This window comes from Callithrix jacchus, chromosome 19, assembly GCF_049354715.1.
Source record: "Callithrix jacchus isolate 240 chromosome 19, calJac240_pri, whole genome shotgun sequence".
Lineage (NCBI taxonomy): Eukaryota > Metazoa > Chordata > Mammalia > Primates > Cebidae > Callithrix > Callithrix jacchus.
This window is the reverse complement of record NC_133520.1, coordinates 33,781,901-33,800,586: the sequence shown is the minus strand read 5'-3', so window position 1 is coordinate 33,800,586 and position 18,686 is coordinate 33,781,901. Positions and strand designations below refer to the sequence as shown.

The 18,686-nt window shown below is 42.1% G+C and overlaps 1 protein-coding gene across 11 annotated transcripts in view; it reads right to left on the bottom strand.

The window, feature by feature from the left end:
• SRGAP2 (SLIT-ROBO Rho GTPase activating protein 2) overlaps positions 1–18,686 on the bottom strand; it is a 271,565-nt gene that overhangs the window by 170,105 nt on the left and 82,774 nt on the right. For all 11 annotated transcript variants that reach the window (XR_013529861.1, XR_013529862.1, XM_035280593.3 and 8 more), the window contains exon 3: positions 438–630. Coding sequence is in view for 9 of the 11 variants with exons in the window: in XM_035280593.3 (XP_035136484.1) it covers positions 438–630 (193 nt within the window). In the remaining 2 variants the exon portion in view is untranslated. The remainder of the gene's footprint in view (positions 1–437; positions 631–18,686) is intronic.

Here is an 18,686-nt window from a genome sequence, read left to right as displayed (position 1 = left end):
GTGAGTGTGAGAGTGTGTGTGTGTGTGTGTGTGTGTGAAAAAGAGAGAGAGAGAGAGAGAGAGAGATTGACAGACCCTGAGTTAACCTCTATGTCTCAGTTTCCTCATCTATAAATTGGGGATGGTAACAATAACCATCATATGGAGTTGCTGGAATTAAGCAAGCTAACATATATGTAAAGCCCTTAGTAGTATGCCTGGCAGTAGAGCTATAAATGAGTTTGCTGTTATTATTAGCATGGTTCATCACCTATTCTCATCTCTGTGAAGCTGAATTGCACATAAGACTGATCTGGAAAAGGAGAAGTCCTTGAGGGCTTTCAACCAATCTGAATCTAGTAGCTCCTGAATCCAGATGAATCTAAGTGGCGTACCCTGCCCACCCACCCTGGACCCCATTCCAAGGTCTTTGAGAGTAATAGCCACAGAGCCCCTACTTGAATTGCTGGTCCTTGGTGCTGCGTGTCTTGGCCAGGAAGCGTTCAGCCAGCTTCTCCAGGTTGCGGGAGTAGTCCATCTCAATCTCTGCCTTCTTTCGGAAGAAGTCCTGGAGGTCCTGCAACAGCTGTACTCGGAGCTCACACTGCTGGTCCAGGCATTTCATCTGCTCCGTGAGCTGAGCACGGATCTCTACAACAAAAACAAGAGAAGACAGTCAGAAAGACAGCCTTAAATATAGCAACCGTGCATATCAATATTCACCCACCTTCCATTTACTTATTCCCTGTGCCCCAGGAAATTCAAAGCCCTAAACAAAAAAGCCTAAAGTCTAAACTAGCCATATGATATGAGCCACTTCCAAAAACTCCAACCCTTTTTACACCATTAAAGAACACTGTGAACCAGGAATCTGCTGAATCACTTAGGAGAAGCTCCTTATTAAACATAATAATATTCCTATCTACCATTTAAATTACTGTATTTCTAGTAGCACAGAGCCAGAATCTGGCTGTCTTCTGGAAGAGGGCCCAAATGAATTATCAACCCAACCATCCTATGAGGCAGATACCACCTCATCTCCATTTTAAAAACGAGAAAACTGAGTCTTAAAGAAGTCAAACTTTTAAGTGGTAAAGCTGGGATTCAACCAGACAGACTGACTTTAGAGCTCATGCTCCTACTTTTTGCACTTTTACCCATCATTTCAAAATGTTGTTTAGCATCTTCGTGAAGTAGGATGAAGGTCAGGATATTTTAATGGAGATAGAAAATTTCCCAAGCTCAAACGGTAGCAATCAAGACCAAAATAAGCACAAGAACTTCTAGGCAAGCAAACCATTCACTGTCAATCAGATTCCACAGTTTCCAATGTCACAGAATGAAAATCATTTTTTAAGAAGACTTGGAAAGAGATTTTTTTTTCACTAACAAATATCACTCATATCTGTGTTGCTTAATCTTCATGGATGCTGAAGTGCCTCTGCAGTGTCATAGCTAGAAATATTTCTGGTTAAGCTCTAGCATGCAGATTTCTGGCTGGTCAGTCCTTGTAGGGAGCTAGCAAATACTCTCTCTGGAACTGTTGCAAAGGCAGCTACAGATGCGACCAGATCTGCCTCAAATGCAGCACTGCATTTGTTACTGACAAGAGACCTGGCAGTCACAGGAAGCAGTCTGCCAAAGCCAGACTGATTTTCAGCTCAGAGAAGGCCTGCAGTGTGTATCCTGCTGAAGTTATGTCCCAATCCCCACCTGAGTCAGAATGGAGCCATTTCTTTCATCCTTTTCCTCTGCAAGCCTGCTCAGCTCCAAGTACATTAGGATGTGACAATGACTCCAATCCCCCAGAAAAGGAGCACCTAAATTCTGCCTTTTCTTATTATGCGCACCCCAGATTTATTCCCAAATAGTACAGTTGTAACAATACTTTCTGTCTATGCTGTGTAATGCATCATTATGGGGAGAGGGGGTCTAGAGTTTTCACATAAGCTGCAGATACATCAGAGGCAAATCAGGATCAGAATTATGATGCTGAAATGTTCATGAAGCAATGAGGATGGGTAAATGATGCATTTGGCTTTTCCTTGAAATAGCTGAGGCTCCATAATCCATCCCCATCTACATTTTTCTTTCTGTTTTTGCAAATATCAGTATGTCCTTTGTGGATGATCTCAGGTGATCTGTAAGCACAATTCCCACCCTCTTCATCCTCATATCTCTCCCTGTCAACCACCAATGCCAACCAGCCTGCAGTAACCTCACCTGAACTGAAACTGAGCTCCAAAGGATTGTTTCAAGCAGACAGAAGGCTGTGCAGAAAAGCTGCCTACCTCATCACTCATCAAAGCTCTCTTATTCTGCGTTTTATGGAGTCTGATTACAAGGGTTTTGAGGGTAAAGATCTACAGAGGTCATGTCAGGCATCTGGTTCTTGCCAGGGTTTTTTTGGTCTCTTAAAGGTAACGGCCCTTATTGAGACTATGTCCTCCTTCAATGTATCAATGAAAAGCTGACTGTAATAGACATTGGGTGAGCAGACCATGCAATGAGAGGGCATTCAGAATGCTAATTAATATTACTTAAATCTCATCCATGAAGTAAGAACCAGGGCCTCTTAGGATGTAAAGGCTTTCCAGGTACTGCTTCAGTAACAGACATACAGGGGATATGGATGGGCAGTAGGCTGTCAGGTCCCTCTGAGTTCCCTGTAACGTACTTAAGATTTTGGCTCAGTCATCTCACTAACCAGGGGAATAGAAAGGAACAGTTAGTTGGATGACAGCCACCTTCTGCCAAAAAAAGAGGGAACCAGGCAAAGTCCCATGAAGTTCCAGAAGCAGGCCACTCCAGAGTTATCCTGTCTACGGAACAAGTACTTCATAGGATGCCTCTGAGATATATGATTTAATATAAGAAACCCCCAAGCACATCCAGCCAGCAAGGAATTCCAGCCTGACTATGTCAGGTGCCCCAGTGAGGGCATCACAGTATATGCTGCATCACAGGTACTCCCTCTGGGACCCTGAAGGAAAGGAAGCATGTGTTTACTGAACATATTTTATGGGCCTTTTAATATATCATCTCATTTAATTCTCACAGGTAGTCTGTAAGGTAACCACAATTATCCCGATTACACTAAGGAGAAAACTGAAGTAAGACTCACTAAATAATTTACCAAAGGGTCAACAGTTGTGCAAATGGAGCTGGAGCTAAATTAAGGTTGGTCTGACTTGTCAAAGAGGTTAATAATAGGTCAGAGAAACAAAAACAAGAGAAACAGAACACCAGTTTGGAGTCTCTGAAGGTATTCATGGGTAAATCATGACCAAAGTGACCGTGCCTCTTACTCCTGGAACATCACCTTTTCCACCTTCCAGCTGAGGGTTGAGTCAGGCCCCTAAGACAAGTTTGGACTCGCCCACCAACTCATTCGCTAGCTATGTTTCAAACTGTCCACAACCAGACTGGATCCCTTCCCCACTTCCTAGATCTACTCTACAGGACAGCTTAATAGGAAGTTCTTCTCTTGTCCTGTGAGTGCACCCTGAGGTCTACCAGGAAGCCTAGAGGACAGAGACTGTGAGAAAGCAATATCCACACCCCTGACCCAGGAAAAAACAAAGGAGGGGGGCAGGCTCTGTTAATAGATACCACCTGCCAGTGTGGTTTATTTGTGACATGACACCACTGAGCAACTTCCCTCCCCCACAACTGACCAAAAAGGAGAAGGGGAACAAGAAGGAGGAGGAGGAAGGAGGAGGAGGTGGAGAAGGAGAAGGAAAAGGAGAAGAAAGAGAAAGAAGAAGAAAGAAGAAGATGCCTCTCTTGTTACCATCCTCAAAGCATCCACTCAGGCATTTAAAGGAAATTCTAACCACTCGCACTCTTAGATGTACAGCTCCAAGACAGGACAATTGTTCTATCCAGAGCAAAATGTGTTCCCTTAGGCGCTGCTGCTGCTGCTCCTACAAAGACAAACAATGGTCCCCAAGAAGGCAGCTATGCTGGCCCCAGTCCCCATCCATGCACACAAGGGGCAGGAAACAATGGGCCAATGAATACCAGCACTCCTGGGCCATGTGCCCAGGCTGGAGGCCCCTCTGAACCCTGGCCTATCAACAAACAAAAGGGTAGAAAGAAGAAAGAAGCCATTATAAAAACAGAGGAATTCCTCACAGTTCCCTCGTGTGCTTAGGCGAGCATGCATATGCACATCATGTGTGCACACTCAGACTCACACCACTCATACCACTTACACCATGCTTCATGATACCAACTCAAGAAGGCTTTACAAATCTGGTGTACAGTTCAATGAGAGAGTTCTTTAGAGTTATGGAGACGGTTGGGTCCTTGCCAGTTGCTTCCCTAGAGATACATGGGAAGAAGTCAAACTTTCACTTTCTAGAAGCAGCTATATCTTAGGGGTATGAACCAATTATTTGGCTAGTCACAAAGCCAAAGTACTAAGGTCACCATGAGCCACCTGGAGTGCTACATACTCCCAATTGGCCTCCACTGAGCACCCAATAGAGCCCATTTATTCAGCAAATCTTACTGAGCCTCTTCTGTATGGAGGCACTGTGCTAGGTGATGGTGACAAAGGAGAAAAAGACAGGTTTAAGCCCTATCCTAATGAGGCATGGCTTGACAAAGAAGAAAAGGACAAAAGAACACAGAAAGTCTTATTGCTTCTGCTTTAAATATTCTTTACTGTAACGAAGCTGTGGATATGAGCCCCAACCTGAAGATCTAAGATTTAAAAATCATCAATAGCAGAAAGAAATCACATAACAAGCCTAAGAAAAGTCTAATGGCTTCTGACATTTTTTCCTGTTATACTTTTCAAAAATGACACTTGAATAAAAATTGTAGCTTCCCTTGCAAGAGAAACCAAAAATTTTTTAAAGGTTCTTGAGAATCAGAGTTGACCTCTGGTTGATATTTCATGCAGATTCAAGACAAATTTAAACCTCGCTGTTTTGAAATTGAGATAGTGATGATTGTTGCTCAATTTTGTGAATATGTTTAAACAACTGAACTGCACACTTTAAAAGAGTGAATTTTACAGTATGAGAATTATATCTCACTGAAAAAAAAGATTAAAAAATTTAACCCCACCAAGTAACATATTCTGTTGAGCACCATCTACCAGTGAAGGAGAAAATAACCCAACAAACAGGAACCAAAAGGAGGAACGGATTCTTGGTTTCCATTTCCCCAGGTGTATAAATTAAACAAATTCTGCATTGACTATTCCTACTACAGCAAAGCTTGGATGCTGCCCCTCTAGGCAGTGGGCTTGGCCATGACCTGATCCACTGGTGGGTCACCATTCCATCGTTTCTAAAGGGTGTCAGATAAAGACCTGGCAGGGAGTGTTTTTACATGTGAATTCAAATCCAGGATCACAAGACACACTCACAAAGTTTCCCCCTGGAAATGCTGCCTCCTTGTCCATGCTTGGCCACAGCTGAGATACTAACTACACTCATCCTGGTATTTAGAGAGAGGCTTATTTCCTTTTCAGAAAGATGCTGAAGGGTCTCAATAAGCATGCAACTGGAAGAAAAAAACGAACCCTAATAGGATACTGGTCACTTAACAAAAAACAGGCAGGGCCCTGCCAAGCTGACAATCACGTAGACTCTAAATTATAACACCTGCCAATGCAGATGACACAGTCCTCTGAAAACTGCCCCCACTTCAGAGAACATCCAGGGAATTTACCAGTCAGCAGAGTACAGCGGGTGAGGGAGTGAGTGTTCAGCCTATTGCTTTTAATCCAGAGATTCCTCTTTCCTCCCTTCAAAATTCATCTTCTTCTTCAGGAATTTTCTCTGATTAAGTCATTAATACCACATTTCTAAGGAGAAAATGGGGGAGGAAGGGCAGGCCAGGATACAGACATAATCTTTCAGGAGAGTCACACTGGCATGTCCTTCCTTTCTCCTTGATGTTCCAGCACCCAGGGGGCAGGAGCTGTGACTCCCACAGGCTCTATTGCCAGCACGCGGAGCAGAAGATCAGCCCGCACTCCCCACTGGGAACCTGGTCTGACTGCCAGTCTTTTTCCAACCAATCTGCCTCACCTGCTTTTAGCCCTTTCACAAACACATGATGTCACCTAAGCCATCTCAGGAATATTAATTCCTAGTACCTTTCCAGAGAGTGTTACATAAGAATACAATTGAGGCTTTCAGGCTCTACCCTCCGTATCTCTTACTAAGACTTCTTATCACAACAGTAATCAGCCCCTCTCAAAACTGTTCCCCAGGAAACAAAATACCAGAATGCCCTGCCAAGTCTTGCTCTCTACTCTGCTAGTTTGCCTTTCTATGAACTTAGTAAAGGAAGGACTCAAAAATCCTTGCTGGACAGATGTGAGAACCAAAGCTCAGAGAAGCAAAGGGGATTGACCAAGATCACAGAGCTATTTAGCTGCAGATCCAAGACTGAAATGCAAGTCACTGAGTTCCCAATGTCCTTTCTAACTTTTACTTACTCTTACTGCAAACATTTAAAGTACCTTTCAGGTGCTCTCGGAATAGAGACAAGAAGTCCTTCCTTAGAGTTAGCAGAGTAGTGGGGAAGAAAGAAGAAAAAACCTGGTAGCAAACAAGGTTAAATAATAATATAAACAAATGAGTATACACACAGGGCAGAGAGAGACACGGCACCGCCCTCAATGTGTTAAATACACCATAACACATCTTCAGTGACTGACATTACTTATCTATGAGTAGTCAATTTTCCAAGAAAAGGCCATCGAGATACTTTCAGTAAACTAGGAAATAGCAAATATTCTTCCTCAAAGAGTGTGACTGATAGTCTTCTTCCATATCACTTTATTAAGTAAGGCATAAACAGGCCAGGCACAGTGGTTCACGCCTGTAATCCCAGGACTTTGGGAGGCCGAGGTGGTCCGATTGCTTGGGCTCAGGAGTTTGTGACCAGCCTGGACAACATGGCAAAACCCCAACTCTACAAAAAATTTTTTAAAGTTAGCTGGGAGTAGTGGTGCATGCCTTTAGTCCCAGCTACTTGGCAGGTTGAGTTGGGAGGATTGCTTGAGTCCAGGAGGTCAAGGCTACAGTGAGCCTTGATTGCGCCACTGTACTCCATCCAGCCTGGGTGACAGAGCAAAACCCTGTCTCAAAAAAAGAAATAAATAAGGCACAAACAACCAACAACTAGCTATTATGTTTCTAAAATAATTGTTTTTCATTCCTTATATCCATGTTTTCCCCACTAGCAGTCCACATGCTCTCGGTAAAACTGATTCCACCCCTGCCCTCTCCCAAGACAGTGTGCTTTCTCCAATCCAGGCCTAGGCTAGGAGATGGAAGACCCGGGGACAAGAGTGTGGCACTGCTGCTGCCATCTTGCCACCATAAGTGGAAAGCCCAGTTAAGAATGGAGTTGGCCTAGAGAAGCAGAGTTGAGAGATAGGGAGAAGGAAACACAAGTATTTGAATCAAATCACGACAAGAAGCCAGCCCTATCCCTGGACCTTCCAGTCATACAAGTCAATTCATTCAATTTTTGCTTAAAACACTTTGCCTTAGGCTGGGCACAGTGGCTCACACCTGGAATCCTAGCACTTTGGGAAGCCAAAATGGGAGGAATGCTTGAAGCCAGAAGTTTGAGACCAGCCTGGTCAACATAGCAAGACTTCATCTCAAAAAAATAAAATAAATAAAATTTTAAAATACATTAAAAAAACAAACAAAAACCCACTTTGCCTTGGATTTTGGTCACTTGCAAAGGGGCCCTAATAGATACAGTGAGAATTTCTGAAGTATTCAGAAATATGATAGGAAGATCCCTGTTCTCAAGAACTTTAATTGTGAAGACATTATCCAAATATATATTTCAAAATTTTATATAACTATTCATATTACATACTTATACAAGATATATAATTATATAGCATAGAAATTATGTTATTGTATACTATAAGTACATGAAATCAAGAATAAATACTCCAATAAAAGTGTTGCGGGCTCAGGAAGATCAGTGGGGACTCCCATTACTAAAGTCAGGCTTCTGGAGGTAGTCTAAACTTCTTGAAAAGAAGAAATCTGTCTGTTCAGTTGACGAATGTACTCGTGGGACCCAGAACAAACCTTCTCATTACAGTAGACCTCCAAGTTTGTGAAAGGAAGACAGGAGAAAAGAAGACAGAAGAAAGGATATTCCAGAATGAGAGAAAATGTACACTAAGAGATGGGAATGTTCAAACGTGGCCTCTCTGTGGGGTAGTGAGGAAGATGTCCTTACTGGAACAAAAGGTGGTACTGGGGCTTGATCAAAGATAAGGGTGCAAGGGGAGGAATAGCTCTGAAGGCTAATAGAGTAGTTTGGATCTCAAGCAGCCTGAAATGGAGCTAGTAAAACTTTGTGTCATGATGAATGCAATAAACGGAGTTGAAGCAAGACCACAGTGGAGGATGTCTGCTAGATGGAGTCCTGTGCTGTCTAAACGAAGAAATATAGTGAACATTAATGAGCAATACAAGCTGAATGGTAGAGAGGTCAAAATGAGTAGGAGAATTCCACAAGTGGAATATAACTGCACACACCAACACCAATCATTAGCAATAACACGTACTTTAGAGCCCACGACTCTATAGTGTGATTAACCATCCTTCTCTTCAGAGTAGTCAGCAAACTGAAACCATAAGATACGTCCTTGGGTTCAAAGGTAAGTCAGTAATCTCAGTGGGAGGAAGTGGGTAGTGGGGACAGTTGTGACTGGAGCCCTTGCCACCCTGGCTTTCCTTTTGATGGCAGTTCTCTCTAATGGACTTTAAACATGGCTGTCTTCAAAACTGTCTGCCCTGTGTGGCAGATTATCCCAAAGTTATGAAAGAAAGAACCACTCCTCTCCTTACATTAACTCCACACTAACTAAAACCATTGCATGCACCTTTGGTGACAAAGAAAAACCAGCCAGTGGGAAAGAGAAGAAGAAAAATGGCCCTATAAGTTTTCAAAGGATGTTCAGTCATCCATTAACTTTCTAGCCCCCAAGTGAACGCACAGAAGGCAACCTCATAAAGCGGATGAGAGGGATATCTCAATGAACTTTAATCATCGCGACTGCTCTGGCAGGCTGCCTTAGTTCTTTTAAGTGACTCAATAGCAAGTTAAAGACAAAAGGCTCCCAAATGAACAAGCTGGCACATCAAATGCCAAAGTAGTAATTTTAGCTCCTAGGTCTTGCCTGAAATGTTTAAGAAACAGAATTCTCAAGGTCCAACATTTAGAATTAACTTGTACCACAAACTAAAGATGCAGGATGTGAAGACCAACAGCTCCTCTGGGGAATGTCACTTACTCTGATGCTCCTGATTCATTGCTATTGACAAGCTGCAAGTCAGGTCCCAAGGGCCACAATAATCAACCAACAAACCCAGCAAATATTTATCTAACACCAACTCTGTGGAAAGATCTGGGTGATGAATCATTGGAACACACATGAAAATGTAAGAAATCTGCACAACAGGGTCCAAAGTGGCTCCCGCCAGAAGTCATAGCGCTCGCGAAGGCGAGGTCATCAGTTCAAGGCTAACCTGAGCAACCTCATAAGCTCAAACTGATTGGCAAAAAAAAAAAAGAAATCTGCACAAGAAAATGTAAGACAGTCTCTTACTCTCAAGGAACTTACAATTCAATTGGAGAAAAGGAGGCAAAAATATTTAACAGCATAAGACTGTGTATCCTAAGTGCCAAAATAATGGTCCCAGACTATGTGAAGAGAGGAAGAAATCAGTAAAATCTAACGTGGACCTCTTGAGATCTTGGGTAGGGAAGGATTTAAACAGAAGTGAGGGTGATGACAGATGAAGGGTTGTATTAGCAAAGTCAAAGGAGCTAAAATGGGCAGATGAAGCTCAGGAGGCTGTGAGAAGCCCTGTGACTTGAAGGTTTACACAGAAGAGTAAGAAGAGAAAGGGTAGAAAAGGAAGCCAGGGCCAGCAGAGAGGGCCCTGCATGCCTGTTGAGCAGAACAGATACAAACACAGTTCTAAAGGGCTCTGTAAACTCTGGACAAAGCAAGACGAGAGTCTTGAAAAGCAGGATGGCCCAAGAAGAGTTAAAGCCCAAGGAGAGTCAAAACCCAAGGAATTTCCTACCAAACAACTGAAAAGACCAAATGTCAGTTCAAACATGTCCACTCTCCTAGAGGACAATGGCACACTGTATATGCTCAAGGCTCCAGCACAATCAAGTTGAAAACAAACCAGATCAATATTAAAATCCAGACCTTAAGTTCCTATAGAGCTGGCTCTGGAGAGTTTACTTCATTTTGTGCAGGACCCAGCTTAGCATACAGTACTGGCACATTGTTTCAAGTTCAGTTCAACAAGCAAGCACCAAGTACCTATTCATTACTAGGGAGAAAGCAAACAAAAATGATTAAGGAAGACCAAGAGGTTCAGTTGACCCATGAAATGCCTACGAAGCCTCCTACTGGAAAAGGCAGTTGTATTCTCCTGTTCTCAGGAGAGGCCAAGTCTAGAAATATACATTTGGGAGTCATCAGCAAGTATGATAGATGGCAGGTAGGAAGTTAACCATGAAAATGAATGCAGCTGTCCATGAAGAGCATGTAGAATGAAAAAGATGTAGGCTTACAACACCCCCATTTAGGTGGAAAGAAGGAGAGAGGAAAGTAGATGAAGAATGAAGAGAGATGTACAAAAGTTTCATAACTACAGAGTATTTAAATAAGACAGCAGGGTAAAGTGCTCATTAACTTTGACAATGAGAAGTCCATCATTATTGAGGGCCTGCTCTACCAGATTGAGTTTATGAATCACCCAAAGATGAACACAACTACCTTGCCGCTCACTGAAAACAGTCTGCCCAGTTCCAGTTGCAACGGCTGTTCTTGGGCCTTCATATGTTGTTGGTGGACCAACCTGACATTGCTTTGCCTTGTACCCATGCTGCATGCCTCTCAATCCCAACCCGGGCTTTCTCTATTGCCACTGGAGCATGAGACTTGGAGGGACCTAGTCAATCAGCAGTCATGTCAACAACATGAGAAGTGGGGGCTCCAAGAATCAAACTTTGACCTATAGGAGATAGAAACTGATGAATGAATTGAAATATTTTCCCTCCTTGCCCCAGTATAATGTTCAAAGATGCAGCAGCTTCACATAGTTACGTGAAGATGTCCCACAAGACCAAGCAATCACCCTCTCATGAAGCTATAGTCAACTTATAAACAATCTCTTGTTTTGTTCCACCTCCTTCCCTTTGTCCTCATTCCTACTTCCCTGGGATGACTCTCACAAATGAAGTGTATGCTTTTGCCTCTCCCTCTATTTTCTATTTTCAAGGACTCTGGACTAAGACACCTACCTTGTGACAGGTACTGTTCTGGATGTTGGGTAGACAAGTCCCATCCTTGAAGAAATTTATTCCAACGGAAGAATCTGCCCAGCAGTTCCTTCAGAAGAGCTAACCATTTATTTTTCAACAACCCAACATATATATTAAGTGATTGACTCATTATAAGAACTGATTTAATTGACTATAGAAAGGTAAACTTTCCCCACAAAAGTTATAGGCAGGCACATCTTATATATTTACTAGTAATCACATATACCATTTATTAAGTGTTTATGACGTGTCAAGTAGGCTCCTATTGAGTCACTATTCGAGTGTAAAGGGACATTATCTCACTTAATCCTCAAAACACCACAAGGAGATAAGTTGGCAGCAAAGCTTAATGATTAAGAGGATAGACTTCATTCAGAAAAGCTTGGATTTTAATTCTAGCTCTGCCACCTGGTACCTGTGTCTCCCTGACCAAGACACTTAATCTCTGAGTCTTTTTCATTACCTACAAAATGGAGTTTGTAATAGCAGTCACTTCACTGGATTGTTATGAAGAGTAAAAGAAATGGAGAATGTAAAGTGCTTGCTACATGCCTGATGCCTAGTAAGCCTCCATTAAAAGGCAGCCACAATTCCTCCCATTTCACAGACAGGAAACCACTGAGGTTCAGAGAGATCAGTTAACCACCTGAGGTCACTCAGATAGTGACAGATCACAATAGGATTTGAACCGAGATGTGTTTAATTCTAAAACTCAATGCTCTTATCCACTCTCCCCTATCCATTTGTTTCTAATGCTGAGATATGGCCTCGTGTGATTGTCTGTCATAGTGGAATCTTATAGTTCTAGTCCGGCACATTGATTGGTTAACAAAAAGAATCCCTGAATTCCTTCAGCTTAACCAGTTAAGAATCCTTATTCTTGCTGTCTTAATTCTGAATGTTTAAGTGTATGTGTTGGGGAAAGAGAGAGAAACACATTTTTATCATTTCTTCTTGAAGCCAATAGGAGAAAAAAAGTACATGCCATCACCTAGAGATGCTATCAACTGGAGAGGCAGCACAGAAAAGTCTGATCCTGGAACTGGACTGCCTGGGCTCCAAATGCCAGCTCCACCACCTGTCCGCTGTGTGTGACCTTGGGCAGGTTACTTATCTCTCTATGCCAGAATGTCCCCATTCTGTAAAATTTTGATAATAACAGTACCTACCTCACAGAGCTTTTATGAGTTAATATTTATAAAGTTATTAGAACAATTCCTGGTACACTTTAAACACTATATACATTTCTTTCTCTCTTTTTTTTTTTTTCTTTTTCTTTTGTTTTGAGACAAGAGTCTCGCTCTGTTGCAATGGAGCAATCTCAGCTCACTGCAACCTCTGCCTTCTGGCCTCAAGCAATTCTCCTGCCTCAGCCTCCCAAGCAGCAGGGATTATAGGCACCCGCCACCATGCCCAGCTAATTTTTTGTATTTAGTAGATGAGGCTTCACCATGTTGACCAGGCTGGTCTCTAACTCCTGACCTCAGGGGATCCACCTGCCTCAGCCTCCCAAAGTGCTGGGATTACAGGTGTGAGCCACTGTGCCTGGACTAAATACATTTCTGATAATACACAAAATCTATCCCACAGGTTCTTTAATCCTTTAACTTGTAGGTGAAGAAGGTATAGAAAGTGATAGGAATTGAACAAAATTAGTGGTGTCAAACTTTGGCAATCCAGCACACACCTGCACACACACATACACATGCACAACTGAAAAGTGTCATGAAACGATATTTATCCTTAGTCATGAACTCTGATTTTTTTATATATATCTTTTACAATGCTGGTTGTGGCTCACTAATTTGCTTTCATCGTTTAGTAAAAGGTCTCAACCTGTAGTTTGAAAAGCTCTAGAATAAACCACATGCCCACCAAAGGCAGAACTACAACAGTCTTCAAGCCACTCAGCTCCTTCTTCATGTGTTATTATTAAATCAGAAAGGGCCTAAGTTTCACTTCTTGATGGAAAAGAAACTGTACATTCTGTATCTGCCTCCTTTTCCCTCCATAGTTCATATGAGCACTAGAAATTCAGAGAACACCAAGGAACCAGTGGGCACTTCCTATGTATGCAATTCATGCTTCTGTTGCCCAATCTACTAATGCCGTTCAGCATCAGGGAGAGTCCTGTGGCCTGTTCTCTCAGTTTCATCTTCCTGATTTTGAGGCCCAGCAACCATCGTCATTCACTGTACCTTTGGAGTAAAGAAGTTGTTGATCTCAACACCACAAGGCAATATTGTTATATATTTAATAAAGATTATAAACAGACTAGATGAACCTTATTCATGGTTAAGTTTTAAAAACAAGTCTTTATCTCTTAGAGATAAATACTGAAATATTCAAAGATAAATTATATCTAGCATTGTTTCAAAGTAATGGAAGAGAGTGGGAATGGGTGAAGGATACAGATAAAACAAAACTGGCCACAAGCTGAAGGGTGATGAGTATGTGAGAATCCATAACACCAGTCTCTTGACTTCTGTGTATGTTTGTAATTTCTGTGTATGTGAGAAATTTTTTATAATAAAAAGTTTTTAAAAATCTAATTAATGGTGTGTAAAACTTAAGAGACTCACAATAAATGCAGAGGAAGAAGATAAATAAAACAGAAAAAAAAATCCATAGAACTAAATCTGTGAATAGAAAAGGCCCATAATGTATCATGAAATGAACAGAGAAAAATCAACAAAGACTTATAATGTTTGAATGTTTGGCTTTCAAGGATAAAGAAAGAGTTATTTAAGAAGCAATGTATAGAAGGCAACTCTTCTATCAAAATAGAGGAGAAACCCAGATTGGTCTCAGACTTCCATAGCAATATTCAAGGAAGATAATGTAGCCATGTCTTAAAAAATTCTGATAGAGAGCAACTGTGATCCAAGAATATCAGGACAAGCTGAGTCATCGCTCAACTGTAAAAAAGGGGCAGATATCTCTCTTTCTCTGCAACTTGAAAGATCTCAGCCTACGTAGCACCCATGAACTCGACTTGAGAAACAGAAATCTTGCGCCCAGTAGATCAATCAAAACAAAAACGACAGGAACAGGAAAGCCATGATAAAAGAAAAAGTGGCTACATATGGCACCAAGACCAAAAAAATGGGAGTATGCAACTTGGAATATAAATGTTAGAAACTTGACAAGGCAAAAAAGAAACAAATAAAAAAGATAGAAGCTATAAAAATTGAGAGATAGGGAAGAGAAGTGCAAGGAAGTTTGAAAACATGAATTACCTAATTCTTCTAGACAATCATCTAAAGGGAAGATATAACTAAAAATGTCTTTAAAAATATTAATAATGGCTTTAGCCTTCTAATGGTTTTCATAATCATTTTTTTAACCTTAGAGAAAACTTTTAGGAACTATTATCTTTGGTACAGAAAAATTATTAAGTACAGCAGTTTTTTTTTCACTTTCACTTCAGCTTCTTTTTCTTCTGTTAAATTCGAGTAAAAAGAAATTCAATTATTTTTATTTTTATAGCACATATGGTATAATGCCATTCTTATAAAATTATTTCACCCTCACGAGCCACCCTTCTGTTTATGTGTACCAAATGTTAACACTGGAAGAGACAGTCCATATGCCCCATTACCAAATTCACAGCCTTCCCCTCCTACCTGCCTGCCCTGTCTCAGCCTCTACCCTAGGTTTATCTTTCTACCTGCAAACCAGAATCCACCCCTTCTTGCTTACTCAAGCCCTTTGCTCCTAAAATTATACACTCTTTTTTTCTGTATCACCATTTTCCATCTCGACTGGCCCATTACCATCAGCAATCAAACATGCTGTATTTTCCCCCATCTTATTAAACACACACACATATTTTCCTTGATCTCTTCCCTTCTCCCACCCCAGCTACCTTTTCATCCAGACTTCTCTTTACATTGAGACTCAAAATGGTATTCACACACCCTGCCTCCACCTTCTTTCTTTCCTTTTTCTCCTTAGCCCACTGCAACCAGGCTCTCACTCCTACCACTCTGGTGGTGGGTGGTAATGACCTGCACGTGGCTAAATACTGCCGACTCTCAAGACTCCACCACCACGACCACTGGCCCCAGGACACCACCCTCTCTTGATATGCTACAGACACATATTCTGTCTCCTTTGTTGGGCCTTCTCTTTTTCCAGCATCTAAATGCTGAAATGCCCCATGGCTCAGTCATAGTACCTGTTTTCTATCTCTCCTTGCTTCCTATCAGATACCATTCTGTTCTGTGTCTGGTGATTCCCAAATGTATATCTAGAGTCTAGACCTCTCCCTCAACTCCAGCCTCCAACTGACTCACCATTTCCTCATAGCCATCTAACGGGTACCAAGAACTTAATATGCCCAAACCTGAACTCTTGACGCCCCATCCTGACCCCAACCCCAGCACGTTCCCTATCCCAGTAATGGCACCGCCATTCATCTGCCAGGCCACAAACCTTCAGAGTTATTACTGACTCTTCTCTTACAAATTCCCAATCCAATTCATGAGCAAATCCTGCTACCTCTGCCTTCTAAAGGAGTCTAGATTTCAACCCTTCTTATCCCTTCCACCTTTTGAACAGTACAACGCAGCCTCATTTTGTTCTGAATTGCTGTGGTAGCTCCTAAATGGTCTTGCTCCCTCCTCCCTTGCTTCCCTGCAGTCTACTATCCACACTGCAGCCCTGCTCATCATCTTCCAATGGCTTTCCAGTGGAGAAAAGCTAAAGGCTTTATTAAGTTCACCCTTACTCACTAGTCCCAGCTACATTGGCCTCGCTGGTCATAGAACATGGCAAGCACACTCCCACCTCAGGGCCTTTGCACATGCTTCCCTTGGCTAGGAGCACACTTCCCCACAGTCATGTGGTTAGCTCCCTCACTTCACTCAGTTCTCTGCTCAAAGAAGCCTTTATGGCCACTCCATCTGAAAGAGTCCCTGACACTCTCTAACTCATTTTTATTTTTCTTCCCGCCACTTGTAAATCTACGTAGGTGTTTATCATTTTCTCCTCCCACTAGAGTGTAAGTTCCATGATGGCAGAGACCTCGCTTTGTTCCTTGCTGATCCCTGATGCCACAGTGCCTAACACAGAGTAAGCACTCAATGAAGGCACATGGAATGAATGACTCAAGAGCTGTTTTCGTGTAATGGGATTTGGAACAATTTATCGCTGACTTCTTTTTACTTTTCAGTTTTGCTTGAATTTTTTATAATGAGTATTTACTTTTTAAAAAATAAGCAAGAGTTATAATTCCAGCACTTTGGGAGGCCGAGGCGGGTGGATCACGAGGTCAAGTGATCAAGACCATCCTGGTCAACATAGTGAAACCCTGTCTCTACTAAAAATACCAAAAATTAGCCAGGCATGGTGGCGCATACCTGTAATCCCAGCTACTCAGGAGGCTGAGGCAGGAGAATTGCCTGAACCCAGGAGGCAGAGGTTGCGGTGAGCCAAGATCGTGCCACTGCACTCCAGCCTGGGTAACAAGAGCAAAACTCCAGCTCAAAAAAAAAAAAATTAAAAAAGGAAACCAATCAAAAATCAAAGGAGAGATGGATTATCTAGTCAGCTCTGCTATATTTTGACAAGTATTCTTCTTTCATTATTTATGATAGCCACAAAAGGATTCACAATGTAATGCCCAGGGAATTTTTCATAATTAATGAAACCTCTTTAGAATGAAACTTTTACTGGAACAAAAGTTTTAATTGCCCAGGGCTGACCATGGAGCATGCAGACAAAGCTCCTCAGTAAGAATAAAAATTGGCAAGGTTTTCCTATATTTTACTCCCCACTATAATATTTTTTTCAATATTGCTACCATAATCTAGATACCAGAATCCAGGACCTGTTAGATCCTGAAAACCAAAAAGTGTGATGAGCCAGGCGTGGTGGCTCACACCTGTAATCCCAGCACTTTGGGAGGCTAAGGCAGGCAGATCACTTGAGGCCAGGAGTTCAAGGCCAGCCTGGCTAAGATGGCAGAACCCCATCTCTACCAAAAATACAAAAAGTAGCTAGGCATGGTGGCACACACCTGTAATCCCAGATATTCAGGAAGCCATGCCATGAGAATTGCTTGAGCCCAGGAGTCAAAGGTTGCAGTGAGCTGAGATCACACCACTGCACTTCAGCCTGGGCAGCAGAGCAAGACCCTGTCTCAAAAAATTTTAAAGAAATAAATTTTTTATTTTAAAGTGTGATGGTCTTTGGCAACGTTTAAATAGAATATAAAAATACCCCTTTCAAATAAGCTGACACTTTTTGAACATGTAATAACCAGGGTCACAGAATCACTAAGGCCAGTGAGAAGATTAAAAAGTACCCCTGTGAGCCCCAGTGACACATGCACCAGCTGGAGAATTTCCTGTCCCTGTCCCTCCAACTGAGCCACAGCAACATGATGTCAGCAGTGGCATAATCTGCCTCCCCTTCCTCCAGGCAGTCACGGGGAAGGTAGAGAGCAAGGTGACCATTCCCTGTGCCACTGATAAGGGAGGCTCGATGTGAAATACAAGGTATGAGGGGTGTGCAAATGTAGGCGATAAGCTCAGTGTCTCCCCTTTATCTTTCTGTCTCAGGTATAATCTTTATCTTCTGCTGTTTTGGTGATAAGAAAAGGAGCAGCAATAGCATGTCTACCATGCAAATGTGGACTACTAATCTGGCATCATGGAACTTAATGTAGAATTTTATGCAACTCTGAGGAGGTTTCGAAACCTAGTCTCCCAACACATTATGCTTAAGTTTTCTAAGGCTCTTGACCAAGCAATAGACTGTGAACACCCCAGGAGTTCACGCAGGTCTTCTGGGGCCTTCACACTGCTAACCACAATCATGGCAACTCCATTTCCTTTTTTTAAAAAATCAACAACCTTATTGTTTTCCCAATTATCCCTTTATAATTGGGCAGTTTAGAACCTCAGATATATCAAGTGAGTAAGCACAATGATTAGCAGCGATGAGCTAATAACATCATCAACTAGGCCATGGTGGTTTTTCAACCACCACTTAGGCCAAGATGGTATGAGCAGTCTACAGTTTTTCACTGCTCTTATTCTTTGTCATATATCATAAAATGTTCAATCATAGTGGACTGTGGATTAAAAACAAGAAGTGGGCCGGGCACAGTGGATCGAGCCTATAATCCCAGCACTTCGGGAGGCTGAGGCAGGAGGATCACTTGAAGTAGGAGTTCCAGACCAGCCTGGCCAACATGGTGAAACCCCATCTCTACAAAAAAATACAAAAATTAGCCGGGTGTGGTGGTGGATGCCTGTACATCCAGCTACTTGGAAGGCTGAGGCATGAGAATCACTTGAACCAAAGAAGCAAAGGTTGCATGAGCCGAGATCGCACCGTTGCAC